Raw genomic sequence first — 25,957 nt, 5'->3', positions numbered from 1 at the left:
GTTTTGTCAAAATGGAACAGTTCAGAACAAGAATTAAAGTTTGTGTTTGCATTTCGAAATTACTAATGAACCAATACCCAATATTGGTCAACTGTGTTCAGTATGGTCACTACAGACTACATATAAAGAATTTTCATTCACAGAATAGTCTCTAGTGAATTTATTTTGAATAAGGAGGAAATGGTTTGGAAGACATTTAAAATCTATACAGGGAGTTAATTTATTTAATCTGTGTCATGTAATGCTCCTTGGATATCCTAGACTTTCTTTAGTTAGTAATGAAAAAAAATAGACCAAACCATACAGGCTAAAAAGACAGCATCTCACAGCGTCGTCTTTTGTTGACGGCTGGAATGGACTCAGGAGCACAAGCGACAGCAGTTACTCAGCTCTTCCATTGCCCCCTTCTGGTTTCTGCAGAGAGCAGCACTCATAGGGGCCTGCAAGAGTAACATCCTCCACCTAGAGTAAGAGTTACGATTAGGAATCCAAACAATTAATGTTTAAAATGGATTGTGGAATAGCTCATTAACATTTTAAAATCCAGTATAAATCAGGGGTGGAACTCATTGTAAAACTGGCATCTGGATATTGCCCTCCTGACTGCTTTTACACCTGTTCATTCTTACCGATATCAATTTGTAGTCCCTTATCCTTTAAGGACAAGGGAAGTTGTTGGTGAGAGAACTTATTCCAACACTGGAGGAGGTGGGAGGAAAAATTTGTAATTTTAGTAGGGAGAATCAATAGCAGTTAGAACCCTGTCAGGAATAAGAATGAAAAGACAAGGTGAGAGCTTCTTTCTAAAATGAGTAGAGCAGTAACAGATGTTCCCTTTGGCAAGGAGATCGCTAGTATGTTTGGGAAATTTAACAGTGTTGTTAAAGAACAAAACACAGGACAAAATTTAAACACTGTCACCAACAAGTCAAAGAAGGGAAAATTCAGACCTGGTTCTGTGTTCAGTTTTTCTCATTTTTTAGCTCTGATCACTTCCCAGCTCAAGATGCAGAAACCCTGAATCGCCTCTTGGCTGCAGAGTTACAATTTTGTTCACTGAGGAAAGAGGCAGATGTGTTAATCAAAGTAATTCATTTTTTGGGGGTGCTTTCTTCTCTTCATTATTTCTTGTAGTCAAAGAGCCTAATACCCTGCTGGTTCCCAACACCTGATTTATTGGCATCGCAAAGTCCATGTGTGCCTAAAACAGGTGACCTGAATCTTGTCTGCAGAGTGTAGGAGGGTGCAGTCAAAGAATATCTGTATCAGCATAAAGTGTGTTGTCATCCAAAGCCACTGGTTATGAAAGTCATTGAGGTGAGAAAAAGTGGAGCCCTGTAATGCTAGGGCTGGAAAGTGGTTATCATGGAAGTTGGCAAGAGAGGTATGACTATTATAATAGTTTACCCTTATTTGAATATTTGAGGGTGCTTGCGAATATGCCACTTTTGGGCATTTTACAGTATATGCATGCTTGGACTTAATGGGAAACAAAGTTAGTCATTAGTAAGCTGCTAGCCAGCTGGTTAGGACTTACCCATTGTTTAGTGAATTATTAGGTCAGATGTACTAAATCTGTTTCTCACTGGCTGAGGCTTACTGGTATCAGGTTAATGGTGGCTGGAGGGGGGAAACTCAGCATTCAAGGAAGTTCTGAATTACCTTTGGCCTTTTCCTTGTTAGCTGTGCTTAATATATGCATGGATACATGAAATGCCTATTGTGCAATAGGTCATGGACAAAATATGACAGAAATCAGACAGCTGTTAAAATAAGCAGGAGAAGAAAGATCTTTCTCCCAAGATTAAAATGGAAAGATCTGATCCTGCAATGGACGTTGAGCAGGACCATTTGGGATCTGAGTAATCAGTAAGATAATTCAAACAACAAAAGGCATATGTGATCACAGTATGTTTTATGTATATGCAGCAAGTAGGGGATGCACCTTTATAAAATAACAAGGGGAGGGGTTGTTGTTGTTCCATTGGTACTCAAGTTCCAGGAATAGAAGGGGGATAGCACAGGAGCATGCTTAAAGATGGTGTTAGAAGCAGGAAGCGAGAGGCCTGTTAGGTGACTTATGATTATGTGCAGAGGCAGTAGGAAGGGGGTGAAGGATAAAACAAGTGAAGAGTTGTGAAAAAGCAGGAACTATATGAAAGATCTGAAGGAGAAGACAAGGAGCACAAGAGTAGTTTAATGCAAGTATGATGCAGTAAACACAAAGCCTATATTACGATGTAGGTCACGTCCTTCTAGGATAATGTGCCTACCTCACGTTTCCTGATAATGAAATGATGATGAATCACAGCAGAGGACACACAGAAGATGATCTTGAGGGTTTCTGTAAGGGTTTCCAAGAGATCCAATCCTCTAAGTTGAAGTCAAGTGTGCCTTCTACTGTTACTATAAATTCACATTTCTGATTTTAAAGAAAAACTGTAACCATCCTATGTTTCTCAGAAAAGTTGAGACTTCTTTCAAATTTTACACATTATCTGGAACACAGAGGTGATATCTCTTCATTTTCTATAACCTTGATCAGAACACTTGAGAGATTATTCTTGGGGGTTTTGTGCTAGTCAAGGAAAAAAACATTAAGGAGCTCTGGATCTGTACTTATTCTCTGTTTATTGTGCTAACTATTCAGTACAGTCAAAATAAAAACAGGTTTCTGTCAAGTAAAGCAACTAGTGATGTTAGTTTCTGAAAGCCCGAACCTAAACCTTCATTTAGAAAACAGATTTTGCTTTGGAGAAAATGGGAGTTTAAAAGCATTTTATTCCTGTCACAAAAAACATTATCCAGAAGCTACAAACTTGAATGCCTATCATTCACAAACCCATACAAAGACCCCACAAATCACTGGTTATTTTAGACACACAAAGCATTTTAAGTCTCTTGGAAAACTGCAGCAGCTGCTGATGCTTAGCACTTTTACTCACCTGGCACGTTAGGAATATTATTATTATTATATTTTTTATTTGATGAACAACAACAAGCAAGACATCTGAGGGGATTTGGGTACAAAAAGTCTTGAAGACACATTTTGAAATTGAGTTCAGTTAAATTGGTCAAAACTCCTTTTTAATGGAATGGTTTAATAGAAACCTGTTTTCAGCAGAGTTGGGTATCTGAGGACCTGTATGAAAATTAGCAAGAATTTCACAGCAGTAGGTGATAGCAGGGGACTTCCAGCTGGCTCTGCCTTTTTTCACCTTACTATTGGAAAACTAAAATCCTAACAGTATCTGGCTGGAATGGATAGTGCGAATCAGCCAGGTATAGATGCACAAAACCTGAAATCTGGGAGTCTGCATTTCAAGAAGGCATTTCTGCCTCTGTAGTCCTATGCTGAGGATTAATTTTAATTTGTACTAAAGTGCAGTCTTTAGTAGGTGGTCTAGAAACTTTGGCTTAGTATGTTTGGGAAGTATGACATGAAATGTTAAATAGAGGATTTTTTTATTTAATCTATATTCATAAATCTTTGGTGGTGGTCTCATATCTGCTAACATCTGAAATAGCAATATGAAGAAGAAAAAGCCTATTGAGCATGCAGATTTAGGGAAAGTAGGGGTTCTTTTGCCAAAGACATTTTTACTAAGTAGATTCATATATTTGCAATCCAGATGTGTTTAGTGATTGTTGTCTTTGTATGAAATGGATGTGAACTATGTATTTAGGGATCCAGTCTTGGTAAAGCTTTACCAAAAAGGATGACTCATAGGAGAAAGGAAAAAAAAAATAGTCCAAACTTGGTCTTTTACAGTGCAAATGATGCGAGAGGCTCCTGGAATGAAGGGGTGAAAAAAATAAGCAGCCTAAAAATAAACAGGCATGTCCCTGTAGGACAGTTGGAATGCATGCTTAACAAGTGAGAAGTAAATTACTTGTTAAAGTTCTCTTAGGTTTAATAACACAGTGTGGTATTGATACAAATAAGGAATGTGATTTAATCTGCTTGTGTCCCGTTAATACTAAAACACATTGCCCATAGACATCAGGAAGAGAGCCGATCCTTTTGTTTTTAATATGTGTCAGTAGAGCAATTTACTCTCTCTTTTTTTCTCATCTGATGTAGAGACTACATTAATTGTTCAAAGCCATGTGTTGCACGGTTTAACAAGAGGAATTTTCTAATTCTTGCTTTGATTTAACACACAAGGTTAAGAAGCTGAAGAGGGAACTCTCTCAGATGAAGCAGGAGCTGCTGTACAAGGAACAGGGTTTTGAAACACTGCAACAGTGAGTAAAAGAAAAGAGTTGAAACTGACTTAATTCAGTTGACCAGTTTCTTTCTTTTTTTGTCTTTATTTTGGCATGGAATTGAATCCATCTTATGTAAGACAATTACTGGGGAAAAATGAGAATCTAATAACTCATGTTGTTGCTGTTAGGAAGCAGGCAATCTGTGGAAATGGCAAACCTATTGTGCAAGTGTTAACATGAGAAATCTGTTCTCCCTCCTATTTTTTTTTTTCCCCATGAAGTAGCTTGTGTTACGAAGAGGCAGAAAGAAAGGCAGTGGGAAAGGGTCCCAGAAAACAAATCAGCTGCTTTGCATGTCCCATTTAAGATTTTTTTTTTTTTTTACAAACTTGAAAAAGGTAGTTAGGAAATAAAGGTTTTTATTTCCTCCTTCCCAACTTCTGAGCTCAAAAGAGAGTGAAGGGAAGGTGCTGTTCTTGGAGGTATAAAAGGTGTGCAACTGTGCAGGATTTGAAATGAGGCACAATTTGAGAGTTAGAGACCTGACTTTCTTTGTTCCAGTTGCTGGGATGCCTGGTGTCCAAAGGGCTGATGCTGAACTGGGTGAGCATTCTGGGTATTTAACTAGTTGGATTATTAAGGGATGAATTTTTTCAGTATGAGCGCTCCCTGCTGCTTCTGACTTAGAAAGTTGGGCCCTAAAGTATTAAACATTACTGGAACTGTCACCACAGAGAACTTGCTGCAGCAGAAACCTTGCTAACAAGCATGTTTTCTTGACTAATGTGAACAGAAATTTATTAATGCTAGTTATTTTCTGTATTGTGGTATGTACCCATACATTAAGGATACATTTGAACAGTAAAATGCTGAGCTGTGGGCTATTAGTATGCTAGTTCCAATAGTAGAAAGCAATGTTGTAGTATTAAAAGTAATATTGTCTGGATTCACTGACCCTCTTTCTCTGGATCTCCTCTTGTATGGCAGTGTGCTGTCAGATAAGTGATAATCTCTATGCTGTAGGGTTTACAGAGTATATAGGGAAAATGGACAAAAGGTGGGAGAAGGGAAGTGCATTAGTTGTATTTCCATCTTCCAGGTAAATAAAATGCAGAGAAGTGATTTGCAAAGGATGACAAAGCATCTGTGATTGGGGTTCAATGCCGAATTCTAAACAGAACATCTTGCGGGCTCTTGCTTGTGTGTTTTGATAGATCAGCAGGAATTTTTTTTTTTTAAGAGGGAGGAAAAAATTCTGGTCCAGGAAATGGTCAGTCATAATTATAGACCTGCCAAAATGGATGAGAAACGGTTTTCTGGTATGAAGAGTTTGAAAGCAACTGGAATCTGAAAACCCTCAGCACCATAGGAGAATCCCACAAGACATCCTTGTCTCTAAATTGGAGAGACATCAATTTGATAGGTGGACCACTTGGTGAATAAAGAACTGGCTGGATGGCCACACGCAAAAAGTTGTGGTGAATGGCTCAATGTCCGGCTGGAGACCAGTAACGAGTGGTATCCCTCAGGGATTGGTGTTTCGACTGGTCTTGCTCAACATCTTTGTCACTGACATGGACAGTGGGATTGAGTGCGCCCTCAGCAAGTTTGCTGATGACACCAAGCTGTGTGGTTCGGTTGGTATGCTGGAGGGAAGGAATGCCATCCAGAGGGACCTTGACACGCTTGTGAGGTGGGCTGATGCCAACGTTATCAAGTTTAACCATGCCAAGTGCAAGGTCCTACAGCTGGGTCAGAGCAATCCCAGGCACAGCTACAGGCTGGGCAAAGAAGAGATTCAGAGCAGCCCTGCAGAGAAGGACTTGGGGGTGTTGGTTGATGAGAAAATGAACATGAGCTGGCTTCAGTGTGCGCTTGCAGCCCAGAAAGCCAACTGCATCAAAAGGAGTGTGACCAGCCGGTCGAAGGAGGTGATCCTGCCCCTCTACTCTGCTCTTGTGAGACCTCACCTGGAGTATTGTGTACAGTTCTGGCATCCTCAACATAAAAAGGACATGGAACTGTTGGAACAAGTCGAGAGGAAGGCCTTCGAGAGGAAGGATGATCAGGGGACTGGAGCACCTCCCGTACGAAGACAGGCTGAGAAAGTTGGGGCTGTTCACCCTGGAGAAGAGAAGGCTGTGTGGAGACCTCATAGCAGCCTTCCAGTATCTGAAGGGGGCCTATAGGGATGCTGGGGATGGACTCTTCATTAGGGAGTGTAGTGACAGGACAAAGGGGTAAGGGGTTAAAATTTAAACAGGGGAAGTTTAGATTGGACATAAGGAAGAAATTCTTTACTGTAAGGATGGTGAGGCACTGGAATGGGTTGCCCAGGGAAGTTGTGATGCTCCATCCCTGGCGGTGTTCAAGGCTGAGTTGGACAGAGCCTTGGGTGACATGGTTAAGTGTGAAGTGTCCCTGCCCATGGCAGTTGGGTTTGAAACTAGGTGAACTTAAGGTCCTTTCCAACCCTAACTATTCTATGATTCTGTGATTCTATGCCAGTCGAGTCTCTATCCTCTTTCATTTTGACTGAAACAGAAATGTAAGATTTGTTTGTTATTTCAATATATAAAGCCTCGTGAGGAGCATAGGGAGAAAAGGATAGTTGATTGAATTTATTTAACCATAAATCAGATTTCATTTGAAACAAAATTTAGAAGAAGAAAGGCACATTGATTCTAAAGCTTAAGGTAATAAAACTCAGGCTGCTGTCCCAGGATTAAAGGTTAGCCAGTCATGCTGGTTTTATTATATTAATTCAACAATGAAGTATTGTTTTAAAGCAGCTTGCTCACAAGCTGTTTTGATAGGAATCCAAAGCATGTTTCAGAAACTGTCAACAGCATTCCACAGAAACACAATGGACGTTTGTTTTTAACATTCAGTCAGCCACCTTCAAACAGTACTAATCCCATTAATTTAAAACAGGATGATGGAATATCTGATATGTCAGAGATCCTTCTTGTCCATCTTAATTGTAAACAGAATAAAGCAGTTGCAATTTGAATGTGGCACATCATATTACTAGGCAGCATGTGGTGTATTACCTAACTTTTCATTCATGATTCCAATTGTTGGACTACCCTGTATCTATTTGACCTTAGCAACCTGATAAGTTACCAAAAATTGGGTGTTGTCAGATAGTAAGTGCCTACCTATGAAAGAGTTTGAGGAACTTTCAAGCTGAAACAAATATGTCCTTGAATATGAATGAGTACTGACTCACATAGGTAATTTTCTTAGACAAATGCAGTTCTAGTTTGTACAAAACCTGAAATCTGAAGAAAGGAAAGCAGAGATGCTCACAGCCTGAAAGACTGCTTCAGAAACTTTGTCTTTGTGCATGAAACTGGAAAAAAATAGAATACAGTTACAGGTGTTTTGTGTGAGTTGATGTTCTTGCAGAGGATGCTCAAGTTCACTTCAGATCATTGAAATGTTTGCTCATACCTCACTCACAAGGTTAATGTCTTCCAGCAAAGATGATGGATGGTGATAAAAACAGACAACCAGTTGCATTATGAAAGAATGTGTTCTCTACTAAGTGCTTGACTTTTGTGAAGATGGTTGTTGGTTTTAATTTTGTGAAGCACAGCTGCAGTCATTTCTGTGATGCTATGAAGTACTCAGTTAAACTAGAGATCAGAGAAATGTGTTTACAAACTGCAGTTATTGAAGTAAATATGGAAATACTAAAATGAAATAACTTTTTATCTCAAAGTTTAGAGGCTTTTTTGTTTTGTTATTTTCAAGTTACAGTTTTTAAAGTCATTGATGGTCCAGGAATTTAATGAATTGCCCGATCTATGACATATGGTGTTAATTATCCAGAGATTTTGTGAATAAAGAGAGCCTGGTGTGACTGGCTGAGTAGAACAGCTGTTCCAGACAGTTAATGCCTAGGATTAGGGTGAACCAGAGGGAAGCTGAGACAGGAATGGTGCTGGTTACATTTCTGTTCTGCAAGGCTGATTAGTGACAAGAAGTTTGCCCATCTGCCCTGTCATGGTGTGGGTATGGATAGAGGAATACTGCTACTAAAAAATTCTGCTTCTGTAAGGTCATAGTTAATAGTATGAAAAGTGTACCCAAAAGCTATTTCTGTTCTGCAGAGAGTTATGATGGGGATGGGCATTTTGACAGCATTGTCAGCAATAATGCTATGCTCCTGGTAACATGTGTAGGTGTTTTCAGTGCTCTGTGCCCCTTATGTCTTTGAGACTAGATCAACTAGAATTGCTTGTCGAGTAAGGCCCCAGTATTTTTGCTGAAGTAGTTTTAAAGCCAACAGAGGTATTTTTCCATTGAATATCTGATGTCAGCAAAAGCCATTCACTGGGCATTGTGTCTATGTTAGATAGCTTGACATTTTTGCCAAAGATTAAGTATTTTAGTGGAGACTTCAATGTCCTTTTTCCTTTTTGCGGGTCTGTTACAGGAAATGGTGTATTTTATCTTCTTCCCTTCTGTTCTCTAACTATGCTTCTGCCTGAAGCAGAGCAGTAGAGATGTTAGTATTACTTTCTGTATCTGGTATTAATATTCTCTCTTTCCACAGAATTGACAAAAAAATGTCTGGAGGCCAGAGTGGGTATGAACTGTGTGAGGCCAAAGCCATCCTGAGTGAACTGAAGTCCATCAGAAAGGCTATAAGCTCAGGGGAGAGAGAAAAACAAGATTTAATGAAGGTATTTTGAACAGCTGATGTAAGTTTTATGTGGATTTGGTTTAACACAACTTGCTTTCCTGATGATAAATACTTTGCAATTTATACTTCTCAAGGGATTCTCAAAATTCTTTGAGCCATACTAGTATTAAAATGTATTTTCAGAGTGAAGCCTGTGACGTTTCTAGTTCAAAAAAACACTCTATGTCAGTCAGAGAATAAAAACTGAGACACACAAAACCACATGAGTAGCTTTTACATTGTCACAGGTGTTGGTCTCCCTTAGTGTCACCTACCAACTGCTTGATTAAAAGGATAGTTTAATAGTAAGTAAACCCAGAATTTTAATATTTTCATTTTCCATGTAAACATCTTTTGAAGGTACACTGGTTTAAACACAATAAAGTGCAAAGGAACTTTAACACCACCTCCTCCTCTGTTTCCTGGACAGAGTCTTGCAAAACTGAGAGAGAAATTCAATCTTGACCAGACCATTAGGACATCAGAACAAGACTTGAGTTCCAGCTCTGTAAACTCCCAGCTGTGTTTTCCCAGACAAACTCTGGATACAGGGTCTCAGACTGACATTTCTGGTGAGGTGAGCTTTTTTCAATCTTATCAAATGTAAAGACAAATTGAATCAAAATGCTGCAGTTAATGGAATTGGAATTAAATGGTTGCTTACTGTTGCGTGTGTGTGTGTGTGTGTGTATATACACACACACACACAGGTTTGAGAGAATTAATTAGAATCAGTTATCTGTTTTTTTCCCCCCTTTAAATTTTAAATGAAGATGAATTTAAATGTTTGGCATGAAGAATTTATGACAATCTGATTTAATCAAATAGTTGCAGTACAGTGAAGATCAGCATGAGCAGATAGCATTTTTTGATTTGTCTATAGGGTACGTTTCACCTGACAGGCTTAATTCAACATGAAGGTGCTTTTAATTTTCAGAAACAAGATCTCAGAATTTAAATGTGTGATTTCATTTCATGCAGCTGGAAAACTGTCAGTGGAACTACTTGTTCAGTAATTCATTAAAACCTTCTGTTTCATTGACTGTATTTTACATATACAGAAATCTGTGCTTTATTTTTGTACCTTCTTTGAAGTTCTGTGACCTAAGGTTATAAGGAAAAGACTGTACAAGGTTTTCCAAGCAAAGAGCTAAGCTATATTTTGTAACAAGTTTATTGAAGTCTTTGACTGACTGAGTTCTAAAGTAGATCAAAATCTTAGGCGTGAGCACTGTGAGACTTGTTGGAAAATGCTTTTGCTTTACCCCAGTGTAATATGGACAGTTGGTAATACAGAGTTAAAAATAGATGAACTGGATCAGAAGAAAACAGCACTGTTTTGTACATCTGAGTAGATTGCTAACTAGGCGTTTAACAGCAAGTGTGTGGCTGCTGGGTGTGGTTTTAGTCTTTCAAGTCTTAATTTTTCTAGCTTGTGTATAGGTGTTGTTGATTCGTTTAACAGCTTTACACATTAATAAGGCTGTTTCTTTTTTCAACAGGTTGGAGCAAGAAATAAATCAAATTTAGCAGAGAAGGTCAGACTAAGTCTTCAATATGAAGAGGCAAAACGAAGGTAATAGGGTTAGCTGCTTTGCTAAGATACAACCTTGAAGCTGTCTATCTCTGCAGCACTAACATTGTGCTCGCAGTGACATCTAGTGGGCTGCTCTCCTGAGGCAAGTGTGCATCACTGCAAAGTGCAGCTTTCCCTTCAGAATGCACAGACTTTCCGGAGCAGTTGGTGCTTCTGAAAAGTAGGTCTACTTTTAATGCTAAGTTGAATGTATTAAGAAAGAAAATAAAGATGGTGACAAATTAATATCAGTTCCAGGATTAAGGGAATAGAGCGAGGTAGATTTCTCCTGAAAGGAGTCATTAGGTTATTTATGCCCATTTTATGCTGCTTTGGGATCATCCTTTCAGTTTACTATGCCACTGAAGGCTCTTCAGTTTTAGAGTTGCTTCAGACTTCCAGTGCAGATTTAGTGTGCTTAATTATATCTTTTTTCCCTAGGACTTTGCATAATTTGCATACTTGTTATCACTATGGAGTTTGGTTTTTTAATGGGTTTAACCTGAGGAGAAAAGAAATCGGGAACTGCTCCACTGATGAATGTGGAATGCCTTTCAAATAAAGTTCTGCAGGGGTTGCTCATGAAAGGAGGGCCATTTTGATGAATTGCCACAGCACTGAAGTAATGGGCATCAGAAAGCAGAACATTCAGATTTAGAACGATGTGTCTTCTGGTGCACCAGAAGTGCTGCATAATACTGGGAGAAGATTTACTATTTAAAAAAAAAGAAGTGTGTGTGGAATATCTTTCTCTTAACAATGTATTAATTAATGCCATATTATTTTTCTAATACTTTTCACAAAATCAGGTGTCAGCTATTCAGAAACATTACGGTTTTTGTTATGGAGGTTCTAATTTAAAGGGAATAGAAATCTAAAACCTTAAGCCATACCCAAAGTTATTTTTTCACCCTAAAGAACTAAAGAAGGCAATACAATAAAAAAACAGCACTCTTTTTCCAGATGAAAAAAGTGCTTAAATGTCATTTAATCTGAATGGTCAAGTAGAAAACTGGGAAAATAAATTTGCAGCTTATAAGTACCAAGTAAAGGCATAGTTAATTTTATGTTTTAAAGGCAGGAGGCTGCACAATCAACTGTTTTTTTTTTGCCTAATTTCAAATATATACCCTCCTCATACTGAGTAGCATCTACCATCCTTGCTGGTAACAACAGTCATTCTTTATATCCTTATTGAGGAATATGATGGAATTCTTTGATGAATGCATTGATTGTATCATAGCGCTAAGGCTGTTGTGCTTATTCAGTATTCATGTATGATACTGGCTCAGAATCATTATGTACACAACTTTAATTGTCAGATAGTGATGTGGATAGATGACATTTTTTTCAGGCATGATTGATCCAGATTATCCTTGGTGTCAAGACACAGTCAAAACAGAGAAGTCCCAGCATTGTGTTTTATCTCACCTTTTCAACCAAAAAAAACTCCTGGCAGTAAGTCAGTTTACCACTTCTACCTGAAAAATAAAAAGAGAGAGAGAAAAGAAAACCAGTTCAGGGTATGAGTACTGCAGCACAGGATCTCACTGCCTCACAAATTAGTCATCCAAGAATGTGGGTCAAAATTTCAGTAGTTCATTCATTTACCTTTGCATAACTAAGTATTTGTTCTAAGTAACATTAGTGTGTTTCAAGGTTAAATTCTTTCCTTTAAATTGGTATATTTATTCAGTTTTATCTGAAAACTGCCTAGTAATGAATATTCTTTTCAGCTTTAAATAAGAGAATTGTATGTCTTGAAGACACTGTTAAAGTCTTTAAAGTGTTTGCACACACTGGTTTTATCAGTGACTACTGGGTGAACTTAATAAAGTGTACATATCCTGAACTAATGAAGTTACATACCAATTTGCACATGAAGTTCAGTATCTAATTAGATCCCTCTGAAGTACTGTGGCCATTGTAATCATCACTGTAATTCTTTTCTGAAATATTAAATATGAAAAGAGTTGTTTTGTGTTAAAATAACTAAGAGAGGATCACGTAAGTGAACTTCTCTGCTTGAAAACAGTCATTTCATATGTTGCATATGTTACGTTGCTTAGCCAGCAGAATGTCTTCAAGAGGTGGAATGTTGATGTTAACTATACTTAGTTCATTTGCAACTGTTATTCAAAAGGATCCAATACAGCGTGCTTACAATCCTGTCTCGATGTGATGAATATTTGGGTAATATTCCTTGCTGACCTGTAACACAAGGACTTCCTTAAGAGTGAGACCAGTTCAGTTTTCTTGTCCATCCAGTCTTTTGCCCGTGAGGCAGCTGAAAAGAGTCCGTTATGGTAGCAGAGAGTTGTCTACAACACAGGAGCAAAGGAACTATTTGGATACTACCATTGCAACCCACAGGCCATCTAACAGCTGTCAGTAGCAGGTACTTTCAGAACAAGATTATCTAGAACCAGTGACTTGGAGATGAAGTCTTAACGTTTCATTATCCATCTGAAATGACTCGATTGTTTTCCCTCTGACTACTGCTCTTCTAAGGGACTGTGGAATATATGTGATATATGTGAGAGCTGCAAAATATGTTGAAATGCTTAATTTCATTTCATCCCACCATTTGGTTATGGCAGCACTGCTAGTATTTCTGTTTATTTTACATTGTTTTTTCTGTGAAAATACCCTGAGTAAAACTTGTTCTTGCAGGGGTTTGGTGGGAAGATGAGTTGTTCAGCTTCTAGTATAAGCAATGGGATAGTTAGATTCATCATTAACTATTCTTAGCTTTGCCCATAAATAAATGCCTTAATGTACTGTAAAATTAAAACTGGAGATGCAAAATAAGCATGATATTGTTAGTTTTCTTAATCATGGAAAACAAACTGGAAAGAAGAAAAATGTTTTCCCAGAGATCTGTCAGAACTGCAGAAAGATTATACATACCGAATTATCTGTTTGTGTTTATGAAATGAGTCATTACCTTAAGTAGTGCCTGCTAATATTGAAGTTGCACAGACTTGTATCAGTTGTTGAGCTGATGTAGGGTAACTATGGCAGTTACAGATAAAAGTAACAGATCAGTTCCTCTTGCCCTAGACTGTATGGGAATGTCTTTCTGCTTTAACTTCTCCTTTCTCTGCCTTTTTCCAGCCTACAAGAAGAAGGTGCAGAAGGCTAGGAGCTGTTACATAGTTCAGAGCTTCCATATCTTCAGCTGTGCTGCTGGTTCAGGTGTGGCTAAGGCTGGAAGTAACTGAAAGTTATTAGTCCTATTAGATAATGTGGCATGTATAATAGGAATTTTTAGACTTTCCTAGGGGACAGTGAGTCTTTATTGCAAGACCTGCACTTCTTAAGCTATGCTGCTGAGCCCATAGACAGAATGATTCTGGAGGGTGAACACTGGAAATAACCTGTCTTGGTCAGGGCTGAGCTATAGTACAATAATAATGGAGGGAGGTTTCTGATTTCATTATAAGCGTGTGTTCACAGAACATGTATGGCTAACCAAGTCTTGGGTGTCTTAACCCTGATTTGACATCTGCAATGGGAACAGCAGTTGCACAAGCTCAAAATTTTGCGTAAATAATCTCCTTTCTCTTTAGGTAGCTGCTGTCCAATTACCTTTTATTTTAATCACATAGAAGAGCAGTGCTTTTGCCTGTTAAATTTTGCATTCATGCATGCTGCTGAAGTATCTTTCTATGGTGCACATTCTTTCACCATGGTAGTTGCTGTTTGTGAGGAGCCAAGCAGCCTCCAACAGCAGAGAAGAATTCCATCATATTCCTCAGTAAGTAGAGTGCCACAACCATGTTACCAGACAGATCGCTTTTAAGAGAGCTTTTATTTACGTTGTGACTTCTACTCAAACTTGGCATTGGAATGCAGGAGCAGCTTATTTTTAATGCGTATGCATGTTGCTGTTGGCCTGGATAGGTGTCTTGTTCTTCTGGTGAAGTCTGCATTCTTTGAAGCAAAACTAAATGTATGGCTTTGAGCAGAAAATGTTATATTCTGCCAGCTTTCAAAACACTGTATCACTTCTCTTGTTCCTGGGACTTGTGAACTGTGCTGTGCTCAGACAAATCTGCTCTGTTTTATTTTAGCATGGCTAACTTGAAGATTGAACTCTCTAAGCTAGATAGTGAAGCTTGGCCTGGGGCACTGGATGTGGAAAAGGAAAAACTGATGTTAATCAATGAAAAAGAAGAGCTTTTAAAGGAACTCCAGTTTATTACACCATGCAGACGTACTCAAGATGAGCTAGAGCAGCTAGAAGCAGAAAGGAAAAGGCTTGAAGAAGAGCTGCTCTCTGTAAAAAGCACACCCAGTCAAGCACTTGCTGAAAGGTAAGGAGCTGTTTTTTTCAAATATTAAATGCTGCCTTCTGCAGTCTAACCTTTGTACTCATTGCAGACCCTGAACTATGCCTTGATGGGCTGTTTTCCTTCAGTAACTGTTCTATGTAGATCTTAATTAAATTTGTTATTAGCCCACTGGGCAGAAACACAAAGAAGTCTTCTGTACTGTGAGAATGTGAACACCCTGTATGTGCTCTGCAATATCAGTTGCTCTGCGCTTGTTACCAGTATGAAAACGCCTGTGACAGATGTTGAAGAACTGAGGAATGTCAGCATACCAGCAGGAGGGCAATACATCATTTACTTGTTTCTGATAATAGCTGTAAACTATTTGAACTCAGGTTACAAAGATTATCTTGATCGTTGCGACATCTGAAGCATTTCATTGGGAGTTTTATTACATACAAAAATGGAACCAGAGGAGGGGAATGGAGTCGTTCAGAGGAGAAGGATAATTGCTGCAAAACTTCACTAACTTGCTGCTACCTAACTGGTAACTGAAGCGACTCCCACAATAAATTGTTTTAGCCAGATTCAGAGTTCAAGAAAACCAAAGGTGACTGTCACAAATAGACTCTTCATCAGCTGTAAGTGGAAATAAATTTATTTTTATATTTCCACACTCTAGCTCACATAAAATGCAATAAACGCAAAATGTCATTGTGTGTTTCAGTGTAGTATGCTTTATTGAAGTAATACAATCAGCACAGTAAGCCTTTCATACTTCCCTCTGCTAAGAAACACCTGCTGTTGCTCCAGTTTCACTGAACAGTGACATTCCTGTTAGTGGCATTAGATGCTGGGTCCTAAACTGTAGCTGAGCAGTGAGGAAATCTTTGGTTTACAAAGTACGAATGTGTATATTACATTTGATTTTTAGACGTATTTATACACTTCCTAATAGTTCAAACTGCAGTATATAACCCAAGCATGTTTTAGAGGGATTATGTCCTGCTAGAACTGTATTTTTACAGGAGATATGTTAGTAGCATCTGAATTACTGTGGAACTGTTGCTTTCTGACTTCCATTAATAAATGGAGAATAAGGGATCAATAATAAAATCACATTCACAAATAAGTAATGCAAATCTAAGATTTTGCTAATATGCCATTGTAAGTAAGAGCCAAGTCTTGACTCGTGCTGTAAATAGGTAGCTGGTTTCTTAGTCTTGTGTTTTGGATTTGCTTGTTTAGTGCCAAAGAAAATCCTGCATCTGACCATTTTCTCATACGTGTCTGATGCCAAACTGGAAGTACCAAGGGCAAGTAAAATTGTCTCATTGTCAGGATGAAATGAAACAGCAGGCTTTTTTCCTCATGTATAGTGACAGAAGTAGTTGCTAGAGCTTACATTTTTTCAGTCTTATTTTCTTCAAATTTTTCTCCTTTGGATTTTTATTCCTGAAAATGTGGATTTATTTTTTTTTTTGGCTCTCTGAGGTTGCTGTAAGATTTCATGTCAGACACTGCCAGTTGAGGTGGCATTTATGGTGGCTTCTGGTTTGCTTTTTTGCTATTCCAGTGAATCTCCAGTGAATTTCTACCTGCAATTGTTTAGGGTATTAAAGCTGTCTCCCTTGATGACTTCAGAACACATCAAGGCTTTTACACCGTGCTGTTTTGAGGATTATTTCTGGCGTGTCTGCTATGAACATAAAGAAAATCTTCTTTTGTAGGACTCAGATGCTAAAACTTTTCCTGAACTGTTAATTGGAGAAAAGGATACATTTAATTGTATCAGATCAGCCCTCAGAATTTTGTTTCTTGGAGATAAGGAAGGTTCTTCTCTCCATTATCAGTGGAGGAGCCACGCCATCTTCAAAGTGCTGCACTGTTGTTGCATTACTGCTTTCTTTCATGAGGTTTCATGAATGCCTTAGATTTACAGTGTTCAATATATCCAGTGTTTTCACTGTATAATGAATTTGATAATGAAGCAACAGTGTAAGAAGCTATGGAATGTGTCAGAGCTTGATGTGACGAAGGTTGTCTGGGTTGGGGTTGGGATTTGTTTCTTTTTATTTTCTTTTTTTCCTTCAGGGGGAAGGAACAGAAGACTTGCTTTGACTTAAAAGCATTAGATCATTGCCTGGGGTTATTTTGGAGCAGGATGCTGGAATTGCCACTGGTAGATGTACACAGAATCAATTTAGAGAAGGTGGATGTAGATCATAACATATCAGCTTCAGAAAATCAGAGACAGTGCATACTCTGACTGCTTTAAGAAACCTTCTAGTAACTAAATAGAAATAACAAGATTGTGGAAAACTTGCTACTTGCTTGCCTCTGGGTTCCCTCATGTCAGGGGGATTCTGTTACTGCTTCAGTCCTTGGCAAAATCTTCTAAGCAATCACAGACATTCAAACAGATGTGTGACATAACTACTTGATTGTGCTGTTTCCTGCAAAACTGGCCCCTGCTCTTGTGCCTGTCATAAGCATGTCCACATAAGTTTGTATTGAAAGGTGAAGTATCTGCTCTTCACCTTTTTAATGTATTTTCTTTAGATTCTGAGTACCTCTCGGCAATGTTACAATTTAAGATCAAAACTGGAGAAAAATGTCTTGATCCCACAACGGGTAATAGGTTAATTTAGATAGGAGGGATGCAAAGAGGAGAGATTAAGAGGGGCCCATGTCAGAATAGGTAACATGATGGTTATTCAAGTATTTACATGGTTCGGGGGATATTAAGGTTCCTGCTTATGCTGTAAAGAGGGAAGTTTGTTGTTTGAAAGTTTTGAAGGGTGGCATGTTGGCTTTGGCTTGGGAGGGGTTTATTCCCCAGTTTTGACTAGTGTAGATTAAAAACAAAAAAATAATTCCTTGAATCTCAATTTGTTGTGAAATACAAAATTATTCGCTGTGTGTCTTGGAACTTCCAGGAGTGATTTCTTCATCCAGCTTGTGTTTGTGGCGTGTGACTAACACCTCTGTGAAATCTACCTACAGGTATTAATACTACTTCTTTAATTACTAGTAGATCAAACTACATCCAGGAAGGAGTTTTTTTAGGAGCTGAACTATATGGGATAAAATATGTTTTATCACACTCCTCAAGATAATGAAGGGAAATAAACTTTTGCTTCTGCTTTGGAGGAAAAGAAAAAATAAATAAACAAACAAGCCCCAAACAAAAAAAAAATCAAACCTTTTAGTTTGATAGTACAAATTCAGTAGAAAAAGTATAGGTTTTGAGGGTTCCATTTAGAAAAGTTCCTAAGCTTTTAGTTTTCTTCCTTGTCTTTATCCATTAGTAGTTGAACACTTAAAGCAATCTTCATGCTTCTTCCTTGAAGATAAAAATGATATTTCAGTATTGAAAAGCCACTAAAGAGCTATTGAAGAGCACTGTTTCTTGGGAAAAGCAGGATAGATTAGGCTTTAAAAGAAGACGCAAGACACTGATAAATAATAATATGGTAGGAGAGAGTATCCGATAGTATAATTCTTGGTTTGGAGACCCCTGTGTATCCCTTCCCAAGCAAAAAATGAAACACCGTGTATGCTTTTAACAGTCCTAGCAGGTACTGGCAGATGAACACATTATTGCGGTGTAAGAGCACATGCAGCATGGGCAGTGGAGTGGAAGTTCGCACCCTGGCTGACCTCGGGGTAACTTATTCACCTTTGCGTAACCCACATTCACTGGCTGAATAAGCATGGGTGTAAGCAAGTGCTTTTCATGCTTTGCTGAATTGAGGACTTAATGTCTTTTTACTGGTATGTGACACTCAAAGAGTGAATTCTGGGAACTCTCGAGTATTTCATTCACTTTGCATAAGAAGGCAATGGTTGATTTTTGGGTTTTGTTTTTTGAAGTGTTCTCTGTATCTGAATTTTAATTTACACATCCTTGAGATGCCAGGAAGGCCAAAGGAATGGTTTCTAAGAATGGACAGCCACTTGGTTTGTTTTTTTTTAAAGAGGGGATGCAATTTCTTGTCTCTCAGATTAGTTGCTTGAGAACTTGTGACATGTATCAGTTGACTGAGCAAGGGCTAGAGGAGAATGTACTAATCCACAACTACAGGAGAGTTTTAGCTGAATCCACTGAGGGAAAGCAATTTATTTGGTGTTGTAAATGGAGTAATAAAAGGGAATTATAACAAGAAAAAGATCACTGTAAAACTTAGTGAATCCTTTCTGCTATCAGCCAGCTAAAAGGAATTGGAGATTCCATCATTTGTGGGTTTAGAGCTGCGCTGGGTAATGGTCAGTAAATCCTGATTTTTTATAAAGGTGAACCTTGATACTGAGCATCACAATGCTGTGTGTCTCTGAGGTGGTGACAAAGCTGTTGGGGATGTAGAAATCTTTACCAAGGACTCCTATATCATAGAATGAATCATAGAATGGTTTGGGTTGGAAGGGACCTTAAAGATCATCTAGTTCTAACTCCCACCACCATGTCACAGACACCTTCCACTAGACCAGGTTGCTCCTAGCCCCGTCCTACTTGGCCTTGAACACTGCCAGGGATGGGACATCCACAGCCTCTCTGGGCAACCTGTTGCAGCGCCTCACCACTCTCACAGTAAAGAATTTCTTTCTAATACCTAAGCTAAATCTCCCCTCTTTCAGTTTCAAGCCATTCTCCCTTGTCCTATCACTACATGCCCTTGTAAAAAGTCCCTCTCTAGATTTCCTGTAGGCACCCTTTAGGTACTAGAAGCTGCTCTGAGGTCTCCCCAGAGCCGCCTTTTCTCCAGGCTGAACAAGCCCAACTCTCTCAGCCTGTCTCCAGAGCAGAGGTGCTTCAGCGCTCTTGAGCATCTTCGTGACCTCCTGTGGACGCACTTGAGCAGTTCTGCATACCTCTTGTGTTGAGAGCCCCAGAGCTGAATGCAGTACTGCATGTGGGGTCTCACCAGGAGATGTGGTTTTATCATCTCAGAACCTTACACTTTAATGCTGCTTTGATTTACTATCTCTATATGAAGACTCTGAAATCAAATGGAGTGCTTTATTTGTAAATTTCTGCAATGCTACCTCAAGCTCTTGCATCATCAGGGCTAATATTGGTATTAGTGCTCCTTCGGGGTTTTTTTCTGAAACTGTATGAAGTGAGGAGCCAGCCTACAGCATGGCTTTTAAAACTCTGTTAGTGCAGATCTTATTTTCCTGAAGTTGCAGCTATTTTCCCAGTGCTCGTCTCTTACTCTTTTATTGGGTGCACATTCCCCTTGGTACAATGTGAATGTACCAGCACTCTGCTTGCTTGCACGCTCAGCAGGTTCATTACAGTGCTTAGTATTCTGCAGGTTAAGTCACTCTGCTGGAGTGGTTAAAGTTTTACAGTAGGACTGAAAGCTAACACAGTCTCTTGGATTTTAGTAGTTGGCAACCACATAAAAACATGGGGGATCTTCACTTTGTTTCTGTCTTATCTGTAAAGTATTTTAGCCTCCAGATTATTTTGCAATGCTTCTCTGTGCTTACTCTCTTTCCAGATTGAAATTGGAGGAGAGAAGAAAAGAGCTGGTACAGAAACTTGAAGAAACTACAAAGTTAACTACCTATTTGCATTCACAACTTAGGAGGTGAGCCTATACTGCATAATGTTAAACCTGTTTAGAGCAACAATCTAGTGGACCTGGATGCCTCAACTTCATTCTTAGGTTTTTGTCTTAGCTGCAGGCTGAGCAAAATTTGTTTAAGTAAGAAAATGCAAACGTAATAGCTTCAAGCATTTTGCCACCATGCAAACCTTACATACCTTTGTAATTTCAGTAAGCACTCCAGACTGGAGTGAATGGATTTGTTGCACAGCCTCCATAATTAAGCAGGCAGACATTATTTTGCTTCAGTGTAAGTATATCAGGAATTGTCTAATTGGTTGTATCGTCAAATTCTGTCATTGAGGAGACCAAATGGTTTCTCAGAGATCTATCTAAAATCAATTATTAGGACTGTATCATTTATGTAATAACTAAAGAGACTTTATGAATACATATATGCATGTAAATACATGAATAGTTGATTCTGGTTTTGTTCTTCAACACTGACTTACACTTTCTGTAGGCAGAAATGTATCCTCAGCAGGATTTTTTTTTCCCCTGACAGTTATTGATTCAAAATCTGACTTTGGGTTTATGAAATTCATAGTGATAACAAAAATGTGATTGGTTACAGCAACTGTGGAACTCATGGAAATCTTTAATGATGCATACAACTAGTCTGAGGAAAGAGTTTCTCTCACTTCTGGACTGTTACCCTGGGCTACCAAACTATGTGCCCATTATATTTATTTAGGAAATCCTGAATTTCCTTGCATATCCCAGTGGGATACACCAATTGGACACTGCAGTAATTAATGTATTCTCTTAGAAATCAACCTGGGGCGTTAAGAAGAAAAGGTCCTCTCACAATAAGGAGGATGTACCTTCCTATTCCTGGGATTTAGGCTGGCTTAGCTATTTCAGACCTCTCGGCCAGAGCCCATAAATTGCATTTTGATTGGTGACTAGTTATGGAAAGAGTATTTTAAATATTTTTTTAAGTATTTTGTGCTCCTGTTTGGACACTGGGGAGTCTCTTTGTGCTGTGTTCTAGCCCAGAGGCAAAATATTTAAAGTCGCTAGCTCTGTTACTGTTCAGTGAACATCTTTAAAGTGTTTAGAAGGGGCTGCCTTGCATTATTTTTCCTGATGTTATTTCCCAGCAGAGTCCTACTGAGCCAATGCAGTGACACACAGTTTCTCTGGCCTGGCAAGGCTCCTTATTTTTTGTTATTAACAGAAGACTGCATGTTATGGCCTATGGCCTTTGCCACGCTTATGTGGTTGGATTTGCTGTACATGTGGAGTGTGTGTTGTATTATATATGTGAAGCAGTTCTCCTGTAAGTTGTCTCCTTTCAGCTGCCACCTTTCTCAGGTACTTGGGCAGAGGGCAGGCTGCATAAATTGCTCTAGAGGTGGCAGCACTCCTTTGCTGCCATAACGTCCTTCCTGGGGATCCCTTTTGCCATATTGACCCCGTGAGCACCCACACCAGAGTTGAGCAGATCTTTGAGCGAATATAACAGCTGAGAAGGCTGCGGTTACTGCTGGACCAGTTTGTCAAACCTGCAGCCTTTTGGAAACAAAAAGGGGCTTTGGCAGCTTGCCATAAGCTGGAAAATTGCCCTGATAGCGTGCAGGTTGGGCACGCTGATCTAAGCCAAGTATGGCTGCTTAAAAACCATAATTCCCTGAGCAGCATTCAGTTGTAAGCAGTAACACAGCAGCTCCAGTCATTGTTACCTCTCCTTGTTCCATTTTATGCTGGTTGACTTTAGTAACGTCAGTGTCTGTGTTTGTGCTTTCTTCACAGCCTCTCAGCTAGTACGTTGTCTGTGTCTTCAGGGAGCAGTTTGGGATCTCTGGCATCCAGCCGGGGATCTCTGAACACGTCAAGTAGAGGGTCGCTAAACTCGCTCAGCTCCACAGATCTCTACTATAACCAAGGCGATCAAATAACAGATTTGGACTATCAGTATAAACTTGACTTTATATTGCAAGAAAAAAGTGGTTACATTCCTTTGGGGCCTATCACTACTATACATGAAAATGAAGTGGTCAGTTCCCATGGGAGACTGGATTACAGTGACTCTCCTTCTGCTGCAGACCATCCCAAACTGACTGAACCTCCCAAATCTGTGACATCGCTGTCTTCCAGATCCTCACTCTCCTCCTTGTCCCCTCCCGGCTCCCCATTGGTTTTAGAAGCTGCGTTTTCCATGTCAGCTCAAAATTCCCCTCTGCATCACCTCACTGCGGACTTTGAAGACTGTGACCTTTCAGGTGATTTTGCAGGCATTAGTCTCTGTGAGAACCAAATATTATTGGACTCTGAAGCCAGATCAGGATCTCAGATTCGTACAGATGATAAAGACCTTAATGAAGGCATTAGGCAGCCTCTGCCTTCTCTACATGAAGGAAGTTCAGGTAATAAAAAAGCCTAATGGCAAATGTATATGTAACATGAAAATTTTGAAACAACAGTTGGCCCTTGAATGGAGGGGTACCTCATGTCACTGAAGAGTGTCTTGTTAGCACACATTTGCCATGGTGGGCAGTCAGTAGTACTGAGGGACCTTCATAATGTCTAGCTTTGGGTGCAGATTGCTACAGTCAGTCTGATTCCTCTACGTTTTTCAGTAGCTGTCTCAGAAGGAAAGTTTGTGTATTGTAGACTCTGTCATGAAAAAATAGCAGAAAACCCTGAAGCTGGATCTTGAAGACACAGAGGATGCACGGTGTTCCTAGGTATTGTCAGGATGAATGGGGGTAGAGCAGAAATACCCTCTGCTGGGTTTTGATAATGTGAAATCAGATGCTTTTTTTCCTCACTGAAAAAGTTACAAACTGACATCCTCTGTGACAAAGATTTCTGGACCTAAGATTTAGAATTTTTATGTGTGTGTATCTAGTTATATGAACTTGCTGTTACTGAAAGATCTGCAGGTCATTGTTTGAGCTGTGAGCTGAGGAAAAACAAATGACCACATGCCCTGTATGGTGAGACTCTTCCCATTTTTAACATGGCTTTCATAGCTTTTAGCTTTTCATTCATGTGAGTTAGAGCAGAGCTCCTAGGCCTGTGTAGGCTTCCCCCTGCAGTCTGTGGGTAACTTCCAAAAGGATGTCATCTCATCCTAAAACATACTTCCCTTTAACCAAGATGGGATGAATGACCCTGTGAGTTACTGAGGTATCCTTAGTAACTAGTTAATTTTGAGATGGCGGTAATGAACCTCCCTTCCAGTCTGCATGCAGTACAAGCCATGCAACATACTTAATCATCTGTATCTTCAAAGCCTTTGGCAGAGTTAGAACTTCAAAAATCCCAGTTGTCAAGAACTGATGGCTTGTCCACAGTCTTTGCTGCCTTCTGTTAGGGTTGACAGTATGTGGTGCTTTGTCTGCACATTTATCGTGTCATTGTCTTTAAGTACGTTGCAAACCATTCCTGTGTTTATTTTATGAAGTAGCTCTGTTTTGCCAAGGAAGAACTGAGGGAGCCAGATTTCCACTAGTGCTGAGCACTGGCAGCCCTGTTTGAAACCTGATCAGCACCCAGCATTCCCAGCTCTACGTTTCTGGGCCGGAGTTGACAATGAAGCGGCTAAGGAGTTGGGATTTCTTGAAATAAATACAGCCTAGCTCTAGGGAGTGCATTGTCCAGATTTGTTGCCAAGCTTGAACCCTTGTGCCAGCTTTTAGTAAAAATATTTGGACATACGGATGCAGACATGAATTTTCATAAGAAAAATTTATGTATTTTATATATATATATATATATATATGTATCATGGAATTGTTGTAACATCTGTTGGGTAATGGGGTTAGCTTACTGCATTACTGTAGTAATTTCAGTATGGACCAGAGCAATGTGGGACCACCAGAGAAATGTAACAGTATGCATAGTACAAGCTGGGCATCCCCTCTTGTCCCCTCCCCAGCTCAACTGTGCAGAAAGGGAAGAAAGAAACTGACTGATGTCCCAGTGGTCTGAACCTGGGAAATGCAAAATGGGAAAACATGGAAGGGGTGGGGTCAATGTTGTCCTTTGTCTTTTCAGTATAGTGGCACACAGTAGTAATTTTGCTTTAGAGCTATATTATAAAAGATGGGGGGGGGAGGGGGGAAGTAATTTCTCCTGCCCATATTTCAGCAGCATATCCTTTCCAAGTGAACAACAAATTCTAGTCTGTTTGTCTTTGCAATCAGCTGCAATTCAGCTAGTTTGAAAACTACAATTAAGATGGCTTGGAACTTGGGAGCACATAAGGCTATGAAGAATCAGAATTATTTATTTTAAATGTATTTCTTTAAATCACTAATTCAAAGGCATCATGTGGATGTCTAATGCTTTTGAGCTTTTTCGAGGGTCTATCATTATGGATAGCATCGGTGTGTCTTTTAAGTCTATAAGTAGTTATGGTTTTAAAGTACAAATTCATCCTGTGATTCATCATGCTGATACTTCCTCATATGGGGTTATATATATGACACAAATTATCTTTAAATCTGTATTAAGGCTGCCAAAACAAGCACTTAAATTTTGAAAAGCCAGATATTAACTAATTATGCTTCAATAGCTCTAGTTTCCACAGTAAAATGGGCTTCATGGTGAGGCTTCAGTACCTTAGACAAAGATTGGGGGTTGTTTCAGTGTTTCTACTCCAGTTTCCTTCTTGGAACTGCTGTGATGCCAAATGGGAAGGTGTTCAACAAACTCAGCCAGAGGCATAAAATCTGCATGGAAAATTTCAGCCCACACACTGAAGTTTTACAAGACTACAAATCTGAATACTGATGAACCTTACCCTTGGAGGTAGACAGGCACACCTGAAGGCAGTATAGCTAGTATTTTTATGTAGTAATCTGCACAGGCTCTTCAGGTACAGTGCTCACCTGCTTCTCTGTCTCTGAATTTTCTGCACAGGTGAACCATACAGATATTCACTCCTTTCCACATGCCCCTGCTGTCAGAAACCAAGTTGGAATAGCATATAGTTCTTCCAGTCAGTCTCTGTCATTGTCAAAGTCAATTCAGGCTTCTGTGGTAATTCCTAAGGGTAATCAATAAATCATGTCATCACCTTCACCCCTCACGTGGTGGGGGGAAAGAGAAAGAGCACTTCATCATCAAGGAAAAAGCATTCTCACTGCCATAAATAAAAGCAGGAATGCAGCAATCAATCATCTAATCTGAAGCCTTAAATTTTAAACATCTTAACAAGATGTAAAGTCATGATTCAGGTGGGGATGATAATGCATACCAATATCCTCACCCCTTGGCAGATGAAAGTACTGCATAGGCCTTTGGTTCACTGTGCTGCAGAACGTGGCTTTCCATGAATGCGGCTGCTTCACTGCATGACACCAGCATATGAATGCGAGTTGAAGATTAAAGCTAAGTAGTAGTTGATAGTAAAGAGACTGTAGCATAAAAAGTTTTTGATGATAGTAAACCTGAGGGGATTTTTCATTTCTAGGAGTTGTATCACTGGGGAGAGGGTGTCTCTCTGACTTCTAAATCTTTAATAAACCGTAGGCAAGCACTTTGCCTGTAGCCAAAGTGTTAATACAGTGCACATTGTGAACACAGCAAATGCAGGTTTAAAGATCAAGATAATGAGGGTTAACAAGGAAGA

The 25,957-nt window shown here is 39.3% G+C and overlaps 1 protein-coding gene across 5 annotated transcripts in view; it reads left to right on the top strand.

Moving 5' to 3' along the window:
* WWC2 (WW and C2 domain containing 2) overlaps positions 1–25,957 on the top strand; it is a 100,164-nt gene that overhangs the window by 50,200 nt on the left and 24,007 nt on the right. For all 5 annotated transcript variants that reach the window (XM_057420277.1, XM_057420276.1, XM_057420278.1 and 2 more), the window contains exons 5-11: positions 4,169–4,248; positions 8,777–8,906; positions 9,336–9,482; positions 10,408–10,481; positions 14,558–14,800; positions 20,266–20,355; positions 22,129–22,742. In XM_057420277.1, the coding sequence (XP_057276260.1) occupies positions 4,169–4,248; positions 8,777–8,906; positions 9,336–9,482; positions 10,408–10,481; positions 14,558–14,800; positions 20,266–20,355; positions 22,129–22,742 (1,378 nt within the window). The remainder of the gene's footprint in view (positions 1–4,168; positions 4,249–8,776; positions 8,907–9,335; positions 9,483–10,407; positions 10,482–14,557; positions 14,801–20,265; positions 20,356–22,128; positions 22,743–25,957) is intronic.

Source organism: Pezoporus wallicus, unplaced genomic scaffold (genome assembly GCF_028554395.1).
Source record: "Pezoporus wallicus isolate ANWC-B61680 ecotype Strahan unplaced genomic scaffold, APGP_CSIRO_Pwel_v1 contig_5552, whole genome shotgun sequence".
In the NCBI taxonomy this organism is placed as follows: domain Eukaryota; kingdom Metazoa; phylum Chordata; class Aves; order Psittaciformes; family Psittacidae; genus Pezoporus; species Pezoporus wallicus.
Note: the sequence above shows the minus strand (reverse complement) of the source record. Positions and strands in the feature narration are given on the sequence as shown.